Source organism: Dipodomys merriami, unplaced genomic scaffold (genome assembly GCF_024711535.1).
Source record: "Dipodomys merriami isolate MVZ:Mamm:240054 unplaced genomic scaffold, mDipMer1.0.p SCAF_6, whole genome shotgun sequence".
Lineage (NCBI taxonomy): Eukaryota > Metazoa > Chordata > Mammalia > Rodentia > Heteromyidae > Dipodomys > Dipodomys merriami.
Window position 1 is genome coordinate 35197269 of NW_027206179.1, and position 16944 is coordinate 35214212.

Genomic DNA, 16944 nt, shown 5'->3' on the forward strand with positions numbered 1-16944 from the left:
ATGAGTACCTTAATAGGTAATGGGTGCAAGAATGAGTACAGTTCATAGATAATGAGAACATTTCTTTCCTTTTGTTCCTTTTCCTTGTTCTCTCCCATTTTTCCCTCCCATCCCCACCCACAAGTTGTATAGTCCATTTTCAACATAGTTTCTACTGAGTACCACTGATGCATTTGTTCACCTTATGTCCCACCATTTTTATGACCTTCCTTACCCTCCCCTGTAAATGAACAAACAATACAAAAAAAAGAGAACAAATCCTCTTGTTTCCATTTTCTCGAGTTCATTTTGATATATATTATTCTATAATGATCAGAGGCCCAGAGGCATTACACCTCTGTATTTCTCCCCTAAGAGTGCCCTCCCTTGGTCTCACTGTGTGTGAATGCCTAGAGTACTGTATAATTTATTCTGTGTTTTAGATCTAGCTTCTGCATACGTGATAACACATACATCATTTAGTCTCTCAGCGTAGCAATGAACATGGATGTGCAAGTGTCTTTATGGTATCCCCGCTAATGGTGTTCTGGGTAGATGCCCAAATCTGGGTAGATTTGGCCCAGAAGCCAAATCATCTCTTGCAGTATGGAAGGGATCAACAATATATTGTATAAGAAACCTGCTGTGGCCTAGCCCAGAGCCCTGAGGTTCAGGAAGTTCATAAATATACACAGCTTTATAAGCCAAAATCACAGAGGACTTAAACTTCATCCTTGTGAATGTTTATAAAATAATTTCTTAAATAGTATCTTGAAGGTAAGTTAAAGATATCACACAATTTTTATAGGACAAGATGACTTCCAGATGCATGCACATTGTTCTGTATCTGTACACTTGACCTTGCTTTGCTCCTGAGCGGTTGGAGCAGCAGGCCTCTGCTTTATACTGCAAAGGCCTTCACATGTTGGTCAGACTTGGGAGAGATTGAGCAATGGAAGGATTGTCTTCTGGATATTTTGAAGCCTCTTCTGGAGGAGATGATCCTTTCAGAAGTGTGGTCAACACAGAACAGTCTTCTAGGTCTTCTAGCTTTTCTACTACCTTTATAAGACTTTCCACAGTGTCCCAGGACAGTGTCCTGGAGGCATTGACTCTGAACTTTCCCCTTAGGTCCTCTTGGCTCAGTGGTTTTCTCCAGTGACCATAGAAGGTATCAGAGCGCTCGGTGAAGGTAGATCTGTCCTGGAGAGTGACACTGATCTCACAGTACAATGAGTTGAAGTTGGGCTGGTTGTCTGGAGGATGCTCCAGTTCCACCTTCCCAAGCAGCTCTCTTACCTGTGGCCTGTGGATCTGGGGTTTGTGGAAGGATGGGACGGTGATGCAGCCATCAAGCAGCATGGCACAGGCCACATACTGGAAGGAATGACGGGCTTCATGCTCTGAGTCTGGGAAGGGTCTGTTGACATATTGCACATCTGGGATCCTGAGCACAATTTTCTTGATGTGGTCAGCAGGAAACAGGATTCCACCTGGAGGCCCAAGGTGCTTCCTCACAGCCCCTGCCGCTTCAGCCACCCAGTGAGTGGCCAGATGTGCCGGGAAACTCTTGAAGGCCACATCCTGCTGGTCCAGTAGCCATGTATGAGAATCCAAGCTCGGAAGGACTTTCGGAGAATAGTTGGCATAGAAGGCCCCAAACCCCCTCTCCAGGTCCAAGACCCGCTGGTTTCCTTGGAGACCCAGCATGGCTAGCAAAGTGGCTTCTATCCCATTTCTGGCAGCATTGCCCATGTGAAGGGGCTTGGTCTCAGTAGCAGCATTTGCCATGGGTGCTCCCGCATAAGAGGCAGCAATTGCCAGGGCCTCCTGGCACTTGGGCAAGCTAAGTCCTAAAAACTTGGATGCAGCCCCAGCACTGCCCAAGGTTCCTACCACGGAGGGGGGATGGAATCTGAAAAGCAATACAGATTGGAGACTTACAAATTATGCACCATCAGGGGGCAGTGTTGTACAGCAATCAAGGCCATCGGTTATGACGACACTCTACCTTGGTTTAAATCTCATCCTTTCTTTACACTTATTAGCAGGGCCATCCTAGGAAAGTTATTCCATATGCTGGAATAATTATTTTTTCTTACATAAGTGGTTATGATAAAAAGTTTTCACCTCCTAGGGTTTAGGAACTTTGAATGAATCACATGTTTTACAGTAGTATCTAATAGCAAGTTCTTTATAAATAGAACTGCTTAAGTTATTGCCACAAGTGAAAAAGTTGTTGAATGTTGAAATAACAGTAAGAATTAAGGCTCTTGTAGAAACTATGGAAGTTCACCAGACATTAGTCCAATACATTCTTCTCCTCACAGGCCCAAGAGGCAAAATCAATGCTTTGATTGGGCTCTATGATATATAGCCAGCATTTGGCTATTTACAATATGCATGATGAACAGTCATGGATGTTGTACTCCAAATGTTCTCATTAGGCTGAAGGATCCTAGTGAATATCGGAATAGGTTCTATTCTGAGAATGGACTCAGTAAGACTCAAGAGTACTCATGGTCACACCAGGGTGATAGACCAGAACTCAAAGGAACTTTCTGCTGTACTTCTAAGGTCATAGTTCTATGTATGGACATAGGGTTGGTATTCACCCAGAGCTGATACATCTGCCAGCACACTTGTGAACATCACCAACCCAGCTCTACAGAGAGACTCACAGGTAGATAAAGGGGAATGTGGCTGCTTCTCAATGGATCAGAGCTTTCCCTACCTCCTTGGTATGTCATTGGCTTCCTTGGAGAAATGCATTAATCGGCCTTGAACTTCAACACCAACATTGAAAGCCAACAGCAGGTCAAGGCCAGAAAACTTTGGACTCTGAGGCAAGGCTTCTGTTAAAGCTGTGAGAACAGGAAGGACTGCTCCAGAAGGATGTGTAGCAGGATGCCACGTGTCATCAAAATCCATGGAGTGAATCTGTGTAAACAGGTGCAAACAACTTCCTTCAGAATTTACTTGAATGCATTGGCGTTGGGACCAGTAAAGATCTAATTTAGCAATGAACCATTTTTGCTGTGACTTTGTTTTAACTGATTCTCTGATGTTCAAACCTGAAAACTGGCTGTGGTTCTTAATCACGGGACTGGGCATTAGGCTTCCTGCCTCTATCTAGAGGAGGGCTAGACCTTAGAAAGATTCTTACAAATCCCAAGCACCTTAGATCTTGCCCAGATGGCTGGAGCCCCTGAAAAAAATCTATATTCTCTCTTGCAAAGCTGCTCTTTCTTCTTCTCTTGCATCTGTAAACATGTCATATCTAAAGTTCATTCCAGTTATGATATATCAGGCCATACACTTTGTTGTGTGTCTCTCTTCTGAAGTAATTTTAAACATTCGCTTGCAAGAATAGTGCAATATCTCTCAATTTTAGATGAACTATTAAGCTGTATTTGAAAGCCATTATTTTCTGTTATAAGATTTTATTTTCCTTCAACCAAGCCAGGCATTTGTTTTTTCCCATATATTAAAAAAATTACTAGCAGTTCATTTGAAAACAGATTTTTATGTGAGTTTGATATGTATACTGTGTTTCTCGTAGCTAGCTGGTCATTGACTTTTGAATGCACCACTGGGTTTGCCTTTCTATATTTTGATCAACTGTCCTCATAAACTATAAAAATGTCTCAGGAATCCAAACATGTTTGTGCCCAAATGATATCTTGTATACTCCCCCTGACACACGAAAAAAAAAAAACATAAAAATGACCCATCAGATGACAAGTATTGACTTTTGATTCAGAAAATATAGACACCATATGGCCATTATTTCTTTCTCAATAAATACTGTCAAATCAATGAAGAGAAGCAACTGGTACCCACAACAGAAAGAATTAAGGATAAATTGTGTCTGGGTATTGGGTTTGATCCTTAAAAAAAAATTAAGGATGAGATTTGAGGTACCTGGGAGAGTTTAAAAACAAACAAACAAACAAAACAAAAACAACCTTGTTGAGTGCTGGTGGCTCATTCTGATAATTCTAACTACTTAGTTGGCTGAGATTTGAGGATTGTGGTTCAAAGCCAGCCGGGGCAGAAAGGTTCACGAGACTCTTAGCTCCAATTAACCACCACAAAGCCATAAGCAGAGGTGTGGCTCAAGTGATAGAATTCTAGCGTTAGGCTAGGCTCAACGACAGCTCCCTTGCCTTGAGTGGAAGCCTCAGGACTGGCACAAAGAAAAAAACCCTACATCCTTTTATTTACGGTATTCCATAACTCAAAGAGGATCAACTTATTGTAAAGAAATGAAAACTAGAATTTCTCCACAAGAGAGAAGAAAGGCTCATCATCTCCCTTATTTCAATGATCACTTATGTAAGACATGGAAGTTAGACAACTTCAGGGTTATTTTATGGCTGTCAACTTATAACAATCATCTAATAGTTGAACAGATATGTAGACATCCTTACAGCCACACCGTTTACGAAAGCAGCATATGTGGGTGGGAGTCTGAAGTCCGACTGACCCCAAACAGTGCTGGATGTATTGGAGCTGTAGATCTGCAATAGAAGAACACCCATCAGTGATGCAGAATCAACACAAATGTCTTAGGGCAGTGGCCCAATAGTGATTTCTCAGCCTTGGAGATGATCTATTAATAGCTCTTATTTAAAAACATGGTAGATAGAGGTCTTGATGTCTCTTCTGCAAAGATTTACAACCTTACCCACGGGAGGGTAAGGTTACTGCATCTAGGTCATGATCTAGAAGTGCTCCAGAGATGTGGTTTTGAATTCACTGTGACATATCTAACCCAAGAGGGGTTAGATACTGGAGGTGTAGACTAACCATTCTATGGAGAGTGGATGATTCTGTCCTGTGTCCAGGCCCACTCTCTGTTCAGAGCCCGGGATCAGTTAATCTTCAAGTCTTTCCATGAACAAATGCTGTGTAGTAATAGCTACCTTTGCTTTGAAGACTTGCAGGCTGGCCTGTGCTTTGGGCTGCAATAATAATAAACTGTGAGCCCTAGTGTATGATCTTACATCTGAATATAGGTAGTAGATGAATTTTAAAAGTCAGGTAATGACGAGAGGATCAATGAGAGAATCGAAATGGTGCCCATATACATGGAGTGATATTTATAAAATGAAGTGTAGAGTAAATAAAGGGAGGTGCACACTTCTGGGCCTACTTCACCATAGGCAAGCATGTACATTGTTTTTATCTTTTGAATAAGCATTGAGCTTACTTTACTGTACTGGCTGACTTTGTGAAACACTCCCGTGCTGGTGCCCAGCAGCCCGACACCCAGAGTGTCCAGGATCATCCTCTTGCTCTTCTGAATGACGGAGTCTGTCAGGTGTCCCGCCTTCAAGCCGTGGATCAGGCTGGCAAAGCTCTCTGTGACAGACTTCAAAGAGAAGAGGGTTGAATAGGACACACCCCACTTGGAATACACACACTTCTTTTCATTAGGAAGCCTTGAGGAAAAGAGTAAAATGTAGTTCCACTTCTTCTAAAAATCTGTGTATGTAGCTCAGGGATGTGGACTAGCGTGGGAGCCATGTTCTGCCCTGGGGTGAGTTGAGGACATGTGGTGGCGGCAGAGCATGCTGGGTGATGGTGGGGGAAAGCCTAAGAAGTAAAGGAGAGCAGAGAGGGCATGTCACCCATGCAATGGGGAAGGCTGGTCACGAGGCCTACCTGACTGCGCCAGGCACGGTGCTGAGTACTTCAAATACATTGACTGTTGAACACCCCCAAGGCTCTGGGTGGCGGCTATCAGTCTCATTTGGGTGAGACCTAACAAAGTGAATTCACTGAGTTTTATAGCTCTTGAGTAGATCCCCCAGTGGGGGGCTCTGCTGTCATAATCAGAGCACTTAGGTCTTAAGGCTACATTTCCAAAGGTTAGTCTGCAGACCATGAGAGACATCTGGGATTCTTGTTGCAAAGGTACATCTTTGGCCTTAACTCTAGATGGCTAGAATTAGTCTCTCTCCAGAATAACAACTTGGGGAAGCCTCGCATAGCAGTTTCTGGATTCAGATCTCTAAGTGACTTTTACTTGATTTTATATTTTGCTTTAGTTCAAAGCAAAATAAAAAGCTTTATTCTTTGCCCAGGGCCAGCCTCTCACTGTGATCCTCTTACCTTTGCCTCCTATGTAGCCTTGCTTGTTTTGTTGAGAAGTGATTTCATTCGTATTTTGCTTGGGTTGATTTTTCTGTGATCTTTCTGATCTCTGCCCCCTGAGTAGCTGGGATTATAATCATGAGCCACTGTGCCCTTCTCTAGGTGACTTAAAAATGTGGTGTTGAGCAATGAGTTCCAGGTCTAGCGAATGCTAGGTAAATGCTTTACTGTGACTCCCAACCATTTATGTGATTTTTTAAAATGTGTTGCTTCTGTTATATATGTAGCATGTGTTATGTATGTAAGTAGTATGACATTACTCCTCTTTATGGCTGCTGGGCACTTGGAAAGATGACCAGTCCAAACTGAGACAGAAGAGGAAAATAAACACTTGAATTTTCAGGACTTAGTTGACAGGAAAGACTATAACACATCTCACTAGTTAAAAATATAGATTACGTATTGAATTAATATTTGATAACAATATTGATAATGTTTAGGATAGATTGGTAAATAAAATACCAATTTAGTTGGTCTCTTTTTGCTTTTTATTACATGGCTGCTAGGGAGTTTAAAGGACTGGAGGTGCAGTCAATGCTTCTGAAACCTGATGGGGACCACTAGACACCTGGGGTACCTGGTCTGGTTAGGAAAGCCCAGAGATAAGCTATGTGAGAGGCAGAGGATGAAGATGAGGGTGGAGGCAGAGGTAGCAGCGTAAACCAGGGTTGAGAGGGCTGGTACACACACACACACACACACACACACACACACACACACACACACACACACACACACACACACACACACACACACACACACACACACACACACACACACACTCCATACATACACATCAATACAAACCATTCAACCTTAGGGATATTTCAGCATATGCCTACCATCTAGTAGCCCCTAGTAAGATATGATGTAAGTAGCTGTCTTTTTCTAACGATGACATGATTTCAGAACTTCTTTTGTTTTTCTGAACATTAGATTCCCCATCTACAAGTATAAATGAGCAGGGTGTGGGATTGCTAGTTTAGGGATCTGAGGTGGCTGGGAATATCTTCTACTGAGCTCAGGGCCAAAGAAAAGTTACAAAGGTGGAACCAGTGCCCAGAAAAAAGTCTCCACCCTGACCATCATCTGGTTCTATTCTTAGAGACTCCAGATTTTTTCAAGTCAGGAAATCCCTGCCCTTCTTCTGAAAGATGGATGACTCTTTGCGTCTCTGAAGCTTTGGTTGATAGAAAGAGAGGGAAGCTTGGAGGAAGGACGCAAGAGAACAGCTGGCCGGAGGGAGAATGGCGCTGGCATGACTATTTCTTATGAGGGAAGAGAGTAACCATAGCACCGATTTTAATGCTGCTAAACATTTGAAGGCAAGACAGGAGGAAAATGAACTGTCTTGATGATCTGCCAAGTTCAACCCAGAGTTTCAAGGACTGATATGTGCCTGGGAATCAGGTGAGGCACTCCAGTATGAACCCACCCACGATCTACTGGAGGCCATGCTGTTGGGGGCTTGTGAAGGATTCCCTGGCAAGTTCTGAGTACCACTCGTGAGCCAGAAGACAAAGGGCCCCTCCATGGCTGTGGAAGAAAGGAAGAAAAGAAAGATGGATGGAAGGAAGAAGGAGGAAGAGGGAAATGAACTCAGCTTCTCTGCTGTCTATGAGTGATACTCTCACATCTAAAATCTCTTTCTGGTTTGCTTGATTTTCTTGTGGCATATGAATCTTTTTTTTTTAGTAAAATACAGTGACAAATAGATGAATTAAAGCACAAGATGCAGAGCTCTAATAAATAAATGTCAAGAGTTCTTGTGAACTCACTGTGCAAAATATGCTAGTTGTCCAACCACTTTTTACTCCATAAAGCTCTCATAGCCAACAGATCATTAGCAATGGAGTATGGAAAAGTCATCAAGGACATATAGAAAACCAAGAGGTTCATATTCCACAAATTTACAATAATTCATAGTATTATATACCATTTATTCCCGGTATTATGTAGCAGAATAATGCCTCTTATTGTAGAAGGCCAATGAGATGGATAAGCAGTTAATTAAGTAGCCCAGAAGCTATGAGAAAAGGTGCAATACCTGAAGCAGAACAGGTTGCTTTAACATCTGAGAAGACTGAGAAAGGAAGAAGTAAGCTGGAAAAGCAATTTGGAGCAAGGCACATAAAAAAGGCACAATACCTTGAGCATCATGTTGTTCAAGAAGGAGAGTTTGGCTCAGGAATGAACTGGAATTGTTGTTGAGTGACTGCCTTTATACCCTTCCCTCATGTAGGCCAATTTCCTTTCAGTTTTGTTCTCTGGGATTTCCACCATTTCGAAACCTTCCAACTTGTCTTTCTTCAACTTCCTCCCTAATGAGTTATTACATTCACCAGTGCATGAACAATTCAATGAAGCTAGGGACTAAGGTGTGCCTCAAGTGGTTGAGCTCCAGGTGTGAGCAAAGAAAAGCTGACTGAGAGCTTGAGGGCTGTAAGTTCAAGCTCCAGTACCAGCACAAAGTAAAACCAAGACAAAGTAAAAAGTAAAGCTAGGAAGTGCAGTAGCCATGATCATATGACTACACAGACATCACAGAAGTAAACTTACAGTAGAACTAGTAGAACTAACATTGTTGCTTGTGCTTTGGTATATTTTAGGAAAGTACTCATGTTCTTTTAATTTCTCCAATTCTAAATATCACTATTTAGGCTACTAAGCAATAAATGATAGAATCATAATAGTAATAAATGATAGAATTATAGGATGTGATTGTTCTTACATAATAGCTCCTAAATACTCACCCCACTCTAAATAACCATCTTGTTCTTTGAATGTAAGAATCCATACTGTGGCTTTTGAGTGGACAGATATAAAATGGAGATTATCAAAGGTGATGGATTGATGTACAAAAACACCACATGTGCTAATATTGAATGTGAGTCTGTCTGGACTGTGCGTGGGAGGCCCACTTAAAGAAGCAGTAGGATCCAAATACACCCGAGTCCTTATCCTTCCAGGCCTTCTTTCTGATGGTGTCCCTCTTTCTGATTGGTCTAAACACTGGATTAGACCAATCTGATAGATTTGAAAAAAACAAACAGGCATCTAGTTTATAGTAATGTCTTATAATAATGGATAGTTCTGAGTTTTCCAGCTTTTTTTTTTTTTCCCAGTCGTGGGGCCTGAACTCTGGGCCTGAGCGCTGTCCCTCAGCTCTTCAGCTCAAGGCTAGTGCTCTACCACTTGAGCCACAGCGCCACTTTCGGCTTTTTTCTTTTTTGCTTATGTGGTGCTGAGGAATGGAACCCAGGGCCTCATGCATGCAAGGCAAGCGCTCTACCACTGAGCCACCTTCCCAGCCTTTTTCCAGCTTTTAAATATTTGTATTTACTCTCATTCACATACACCCAGTAATGTAGTAAATATGTTATTGTCTAAAAGAAGCTCTGTAAGAGTTGCCACTGTTATTACATTGTTATATTGAATGAGAGAAGTCAGACTTAGAATTAAAGAATTTTCTGAATTCACAGTAAGATTTGGAGGTTAGACTTGTAAGAAGGCTTTTCCTGACAGTGAGAAAGGGCCTGTGATTGTTGGGAAATGGAGGAGAAAGGGAAAGGAATAGGCGGGACTCCATCATCCACAGGCAAGGGCTGTTTATTGAGGAACAGAGAGGGACACAGACCTTCCCGCGGCTTAGGAAGTTGTGCCAGAGAGTTGGGACAGGAGCTGGGTTTCTATATGAGGTCTGAGCAAGGAGGCAGAGGTTAATGAAAAGCCACTAGGTCAAGGGAGGTGGGGGCTTTTCAGTTGGGCCCACAATGGGATGTTTACAGCTGGGCTTAGGTAGATTGTCCTGCCAGCACATCAAACAAGTTCACACATACCTGGGATTTTGCTTGGCATCTGTATGGCCCTGAGACAATAGGGGGCGGGGGAGTCGTAGATCCTTCATATTCTGATTGGGCCAAGAGGGGAGAGGCAAATCCTCCAGTGAGGACCCTAATTGGCAAGGCTTCATGAGGCCACCGGCTTGGTCAAGCCTGGGGAACTTTAATAGTTGTTTCCTCATTCCGATCCTCTAGCCTCAGGCTTGCCACTGTGAAATTCAGAAAAAGAGTTCACTATTAAATTCAGAAAAATTAGATCATTCCTGTTAATTGAATTAGTTTCTTCCTGTAGCTTTTGCTTTTAGCTTGTTTTTCAGATACAGATCTACACTTCCCTCCAGGCTGGCACCAAATCCCAATCCTCGTACTTTGCCTCCAGAGTACCTGGGTTACCAGTGCGCTCCACCATGCGTACTTCAATGAATTAAAAATCAATTTAAAAAGTATTTCTGACTATATTTGAAAGAATGAAGGGCTGGAAAATGATATATATGATAAAAATGTCTCCATGTCCCTGGCACTGTCAAGAGCATAACCATAGGGGAACTGTGACCAATTAGGAAACTAAGTTCTTCTACAATTAGCCACTTTTTAGCTACCCAGGGGCATAAATGATACATATCATTTATTGTAACATTATGTATCATTTGTTAGTATATTGATAACTCTCCAAAAGAAAATGATAGGTAGCACTGATGAAAGAAATTGGTAAGGATGAGCCGGACGCCCGTGGCTCACACCTGTAATCCTACCTACTGCGGAGACTGAGATGTGAGGATCATGGCTCAAAGCCAGCCCTGGCAGCAAAGTCCATGGGACTCTTATCTCCAGTTAACCACCAGAAAACTGGAAGTGGTGCTGTGGCTCAAGTGGTAGAACATTAGCCTTGAGCTGAAGAGCTCAGGGACAGTGCCCAGGCCCAGAGTTCAAGCCCCATGACCCACAAAAAAAAAAAAAAATTGGTAAGGATGCACACAAAAATGGTTAGACTTCTTGTGTTCATGGATTGAAGGCTCAATATATTAAAATCTCTATACTACTCAAAGTTGTTAGATTTTTAAAGAAGAGGTGGCCGTGTAAGAACAACACCACGCACATGGCATTAGGCCATGCTGGCACTCCATGTGCCTGGGAAAGAAGCTGAGAAAGAGGGCATCTGGCCCTGGGCTAGGCCTTATCTAGGAAAGGGGCAGGGAAAGGTGTGGCCACATTGAATCCAGATGTGACCTCAGAGGTTGCAGATGTGACCTCTTCCAGGTGTGCCAGTTGCCTAGGTAACACAGATACTGGGCGGAGACTTGGCTGCTAAGAGGGTGGAGTCTGCCCACCCACCATCCAGGAGCAGACCTTACAAAAGTAATGTTTAATCCTTATGAATCTATAACGTTCCTCAAAGAAAGAGAAAAACAATTACACACACACACACACACACACACACACACACACACACACACACACACACACACACACACACACACACACACACACACACACACACACACACACACACACACACACACCTAACAAAGCAGTACCTAAATAAAGAAGAATCAACTGAACAATAACAAAGCAAAAAGCATTGCACTACATCACTGAAAATATTCTAAAAGGCTGTAGTAATGAAACTGGCATGGTGCTGGTTTAAATAAACATTCATAGACCAGTGGAACAAAAATAAAGACCTGAAAGAAACACATCCATCTTTGGCAAACTGAAAGCAAACAGGAAGCAAATGTAAAAGTAGGCAAACAAGATCACTTCCAACTAAAAATCTTCTGCACAGCTAAGGAAACAATCAAGAGTAAAAAGACAGTCTGTAAAGTGGGAGAAAATATTTGCAAACTGAAAAGAGGTTGATATCCACAAAGTAAAGCAAACTCCAAAAACTGGGTAATGAAGCCAAACAAAAATAACCTGCTTTAAAAAATAACCTGATTAAAAAATTGGCAGTAGATCTAGGTACACATACAAATGGCCCAACAATAGATGCAAAAAAATGTTCCACATCACAAATCATCAAGAAAATGCATCAAACCCACAGTGAGACATCACCTCATCACAGTAAGAATGGCCAAAATGAAAAAAATTAACAAACTCTGGTAAGTGTGTGGGTAAAAAAAAACCCTTTATACAATGTAGGTGTGAACATGAATTATGTAGCCATTCAGAAAATAGGATGGAGTTTTCTCAAAAACTTAAAACCAGAACTACCATATGATTCAGCAATCCTCTAACTGGCAATATATCCAAAGGAAATAATGTGAGGACGACAAAGTAATCTGTACTTCCTGTTTATTGAAATACTGTTCACAGTAGCCCAGAAGTGAAAAACAATCTCAGTGCCCAGGCACTGATGAATAGGGAAAGAAAAATGTGTTACCCATACATCATAGCATATTGTTCAGCCACGAAGAATGAAATTCTGTTTTGTGTGACAACTTGGATGGAATTGGAGATCATTACATTGGGTGAAATAAGCCAGACACAGGAAGCCAGATACCCCATGAGCTAATCTGTGGGATCTAAAAAGATAGATATGATAGAAATGAGAGAATGGTGGTTTCCAGAGACCGAGGTAAATGGGGAGGGGGAGATGGGGAAAGATTGATCTTCAGGAACTTACAGGTAGATAGGAAAAGGAAGTCCTGTGCTGTTGCACCATAAGGAGACCTTATACAGCAGTAATGACGAGAAAAAAGATGTCATGCATGTCTCACTCACAGTGTGATGCAAATTCATTGTCAGCCACCAGGCACCTCTGAACATGTGCAAACCATAACTGGCCTTCTGGCTGATAGGCCCCTGGCCTGCATGAGCTCAAGGGTGATCAATGAAGTATCTGACGTGTGGGAAGTGTGTGTGTGTGACATACTCCCCAAGTTGGCCCAAACGTTGCATAAAGACCCCTAGACAAAAGACTGCTGGTGGAGCCTACCCTGGGAGCCCTCCTGGCCCTGAGAGCTTTGCTGGTTTTCTAAATAAACAAACTTCAGTACTTGGCTCTCACCCTTCTTCCTTGGCTGTGAAATTTTGTTCTTCAAATTCTTCAAGACAAAGGACCCAGACTACATATGACTGGAGCTCCATCAGTACTACGCTGTATATTTCAGAATGCTAGCAACAAGGATTTTTTTTTTAGAGTTGATAAGTATTTGACTTTTATTAAACATTCAGAATGAGACACATGGGTGTAAGTTGACTTAAACCTTGCATGTATGCATATAATATCAACACATATTACCTCATTAATGTGAACAATTTTAGTATTTCTGTGTACTAGCTAAAACAAATGAAATTAAACATTTTTAAAATGATGGATGTCCATACTTTTACTTCTAGATCAAAATAGGAGTTAGAGCATTTTTTTAAAATTCTTTTTTTTTTTTTTTTTTGGTGCCAGTCCTGGAACTTAAGCTCAAGGCCTGGGTGCTGTCCTTGAGGTTTTTGTTTGCTCAAGGCTAATGCTCTAACACTTGAGCTTTTATTTGTGCTTAATTGGAGATAAGAGTCTCAAGACTTTACTGCCCAGGTTAGTTTGAACCGTGATCCTCAGCTCTCAGTCTTCTGAGTAGCTAGGATTAAAGGCGTGAGCCACAGGAGCCTGGCTCAGAGCTCTTGTTTTTAAGTGCAGGTCTCTAGGATGAGACCCCTTGCAGATACCAGTGTTGTGTGCAGCCCTGTGGGAGGCCCATCTGGAGCAGCACTGAAGCACCCTGCCAACATGTCTCAGCCCAAAAGTCAGCCTGGGCATTGACCTTTCCACAGGTCACATCTTCAGAGACTGCAGTCAGCTGACAGCTGCACGAGGGACCTAAGTCCATAGCCACTAAGTAGGTCCAGAATTCCTGACTTGTAGAAGCAGTTGAGATAACTCAGGTTTTGTTGACTTGCTATTTGTTTATTTATTCATTTAGTTATTATGTTTTTTAGTTTTAGTTGGTGGGTATTGAAGTTTGAACTCAGGGTCTTTTACTAGCTAGCAAGAAAGCTCAACCACTTGAGCTAGGATTTTAACCCCTTTTGTTTTAGGTTATTATTGTTATTATTATTTTACTGATTTGTTAGGCTGGTTTTTTTTTAGATCTTGTATTTTTTCCTGGACTGGCTCTAGACCATGATCTGCCTACTTATGCCTATTATATATTAATATAAATGGATTAATATAAATTGTATATCACCCTGTCTAGATTATGTGTTAAGATGGGAGATTTGATAACTTTTTGCCTAGGCTGGTTTTGAAGCGTGATTCTACTGATCTCTACCCTCTGGAGTAGCTAAGCTTATTGATAAGAGCTACTGTGCCCAGTCTAGGTTTATTGTTTTCACTGGAGAAAGGTGAAGATCATTTATTTCAACATGTATTAATATTTTCCAGAGTAACAGAATCAGCTGAATATGTGTGTGGATGGGTGTGCATGCACATGTGTGTAGAGAAAGAAAGAGGGAGAGGGACAGAAGGAGAGAGAGAGAAAAAGAGAATTACAGGAAACTGACTCATGAGCGAGTAGAGGCTGACAAATCCTAAGAAATGAAGCTGACATTTGGAGATACAACAAGAGCTGTTGTGTAGTGCCGGTCCAAATCTGAAGGCCTGAGAATACAGAGAGCTGATTATGGAGTTCTATTGCAGATGCCAGTAGGATCCAGATCCAGGGAGAGCAGATATTTCTGTTCAACTCTGAAAGAACCCTTGTGTTGGTTCCCAGGCAATGGGAGAAGGAATTTTCATTTTGTCTTAAGTCATGCCTGCCTGTAACTGATTGGATAAGGCCTTCCACACTGGGGATAGTTATCCTCTTTATTTAGTCAATCAACTTAAACATTAAACACATCCAAAAGATCTTAGCAAACCCATCCAGAATAATATCTGACCAAATAGCTGATCACCCCAGAGTCTACTTTTATGGACCATCACCCATAGCAATAGATGATTAATATAAATTCCAATCTGATCACATGACTTACAAGGGTTCTTGGGATATGACCTTAGGCATCTCTTCATTCTTGCATCAGGCATAGCATTGCCTGCTCACTCTGGTCTTCACTGCCATAGAAGCCATCACTGCACTAGAGACTCTGGCTTCTTGCATCTTCTGTCTCCATCCATCTCCTCCTCTGCCCCTGCTCTCCCAAACATTTTTCTTGTTACCCTTCATCAAAACCAGTCATCTTAGCTAGGGCTGAATTTGTCCTCTGAGGACATTGAACAGTACCATGCCATGGTAGCATCTAGTGGGTAAGATCAAGACCCATTGCTATACATCCCACAGCCTTCAAAGAATTAACTAAGCCCAAAGCTTAAGGAGCAAAGTGAAGAAGTCACTATCTTCCTAGTTTTGTCTCAGGCTGCTCCGCCACGTCTTTAGTTAGGTAAGTGCCCTACCTGCCCTTGTTCTTAGGTCAGAAAGGTTTCCTCTTAGTATCCCTCGCTTGATAGGAAAGTTCTTTCTAGGCAGCAAATGGAAGCCTCCTCTGGCAGGGCTCCATAAACAATAGGTGTCAGTATTTATTGAATTAGTAGGCCGATTTTGAGCTTTGAAGGAGCCAGGAGAGACAGGCAAAGGTGTTAGGAAGGTATGTTTTGGAATGGCTGAAATGCTGCCTGACAGGGTGAATTCAGTGAACTTTAATCTTTTTCTATGATCAAGGCGCATTGTACTCAAAAACTGATGACATGTTGTATTGAAGCTGCTTTGTACAACTAGTAAGAGCTAATTTTTTTTTAAGATTATAATGAACAAACCTTTCTTTGCATGATGACAACAGCAGGGATAAGGAATTGCTTGCACAATGTAAACTTCTGGGAAACATCAGAAATATTAGAAAAATACATCAGGAATGTAAACTATCTACAGGAATGGACTATTTCTAAAGCAGGAAAAATAACATATAAATCTATTTAATTTTGTTTAGAACAGCTGGTTTGGGGTATTTGAATTTCAGTTTCTCTTTCCTTGCCTCGCCTTTCTGTGTTATTACTAAACAAAATCTAACTAGTCAATCTCAGGATGGTTTTTATTGTTTCTTTTTTTAAAGTTAATCTTTTATGGGAAATCTCAGTGGTAGCAACTAGGCTTTATATCCTATGTTATTTGGGTCATTAAAGTATATCTAATATGAGGATATTTTTGAATAAGATGAATCTTGGGGAAAATTATATTTATTGAAAACAACAATGGTCATAATCTCATCCACTTCAAGTTATTGTCTAATTGACATTATTCTGCCTCTATTTTCCAAGTCATTAGACAAGAAGATGGAATAACATTTGAACAAGGAAGATACAAACTCCAGAAAGACCATAGGAAAGAATAGTTTCAAATAAAATCTTTAGGGTATTATTGCATCTTATTGATATGTACAATTTTATGTTTATGAGGTAGATAAAATACATTTAATAAAAATTGAGTTCAATTATATATTAATCATGAAAGAGTCACAGTAGTCCATGTTTATTTTATGTATTTATGTCCTACCTCTTTTGTTCAATTTAGCAACTTTAATTGTTGATGGAATTGTCTAGATGCACAGGAAGAGATCAGGTTACAGAGCTTGTGAGGTGAGAAATCTAAACCACCAGATGAATGTATAACTGTATAATCATTGTTTAAACAGTACACTCAATTTATTTTGTTGTGAAGAAACCTACCCATTTGTGGAAATGGAAACTGAATGAAGATAAGTTATTCTGTAAATCATTCTGCCTCCGAGAAAGGTATTATTTGTGGCTTTTTCACAAGCATAAACTTGCCTGTTTATGGATTTTTGTTGTTGTTGTTAACTAGCAAATGTTGAGTGATTATTCATGGCCTGGGTTGCCTGATAGCGGACATTTACTAAAAGAAGAATTAAATGGACCTATGCTGTATTTGAATAAATCTGTCTGATTTTTTTTAATGAGCCTTGCTTAGAAATTGTGCAGGTTAGCAGATAGAATAGAATAAAGGTAGTTCATGCTCTT

At 41.1% G+C, this 16944-nt stretch overlaps 1 protein-coding gene and 1 long non-coding RNA gene across 2 annotated transcripts in view; one reads left to right on the forward strand and one right to left on the reverse strand.

The window, feature by feature from the left end:
- Window positions 1–16944, forward strand: part of LOC138813518 (uncharacterized) — a 264604-nt gene that overhangs the window by 11783 nt on the left and 235877 nt on the right. The window lies entirely within an intron of this gene.
- Window positions 138–8353, reverse strand: Acod1 (aconitate decarboxylase 1). Its single transcript, XM_070001949.1, has 5 exons — window positions 8290–8353; window positions 5195–5356; window positions 4413–4502; window positions 2714–2919; window positions 138–1894 (listed from the first exon to the last, which is right to left on the reverse strand). The coding sequence occupies exons 1-5, from the start codon at window positions 8299–8301 to the stop codon at window positions 898–900; spliced, it is 1467 nt and encodes a 488-aa protein (XP_069858050.1). The 5' UTR covers window positions 8302–8353; the 3' UTR covers window positions 138–897.

Bases quoted from the DNA above. Each gene is read 5' to 3' on its own strand.
- Acod1 (XM_070001949.1), bottom strand. The intron at 2,920-4,412 runs GTAAGGATGTCT...CTGTTTACACAG, and splicing joins CTTTCGTAAACGGTGTGGCT to ATTCACTCCATGGATTTTGA. The intron at 1,895-2,713 runs GTAGGGAAAGCT...ATTGCTTTTCAG, and splicing joins GCCAATGACATACCAAGGAG to ATTCCATCCCCCCTCCGTGG.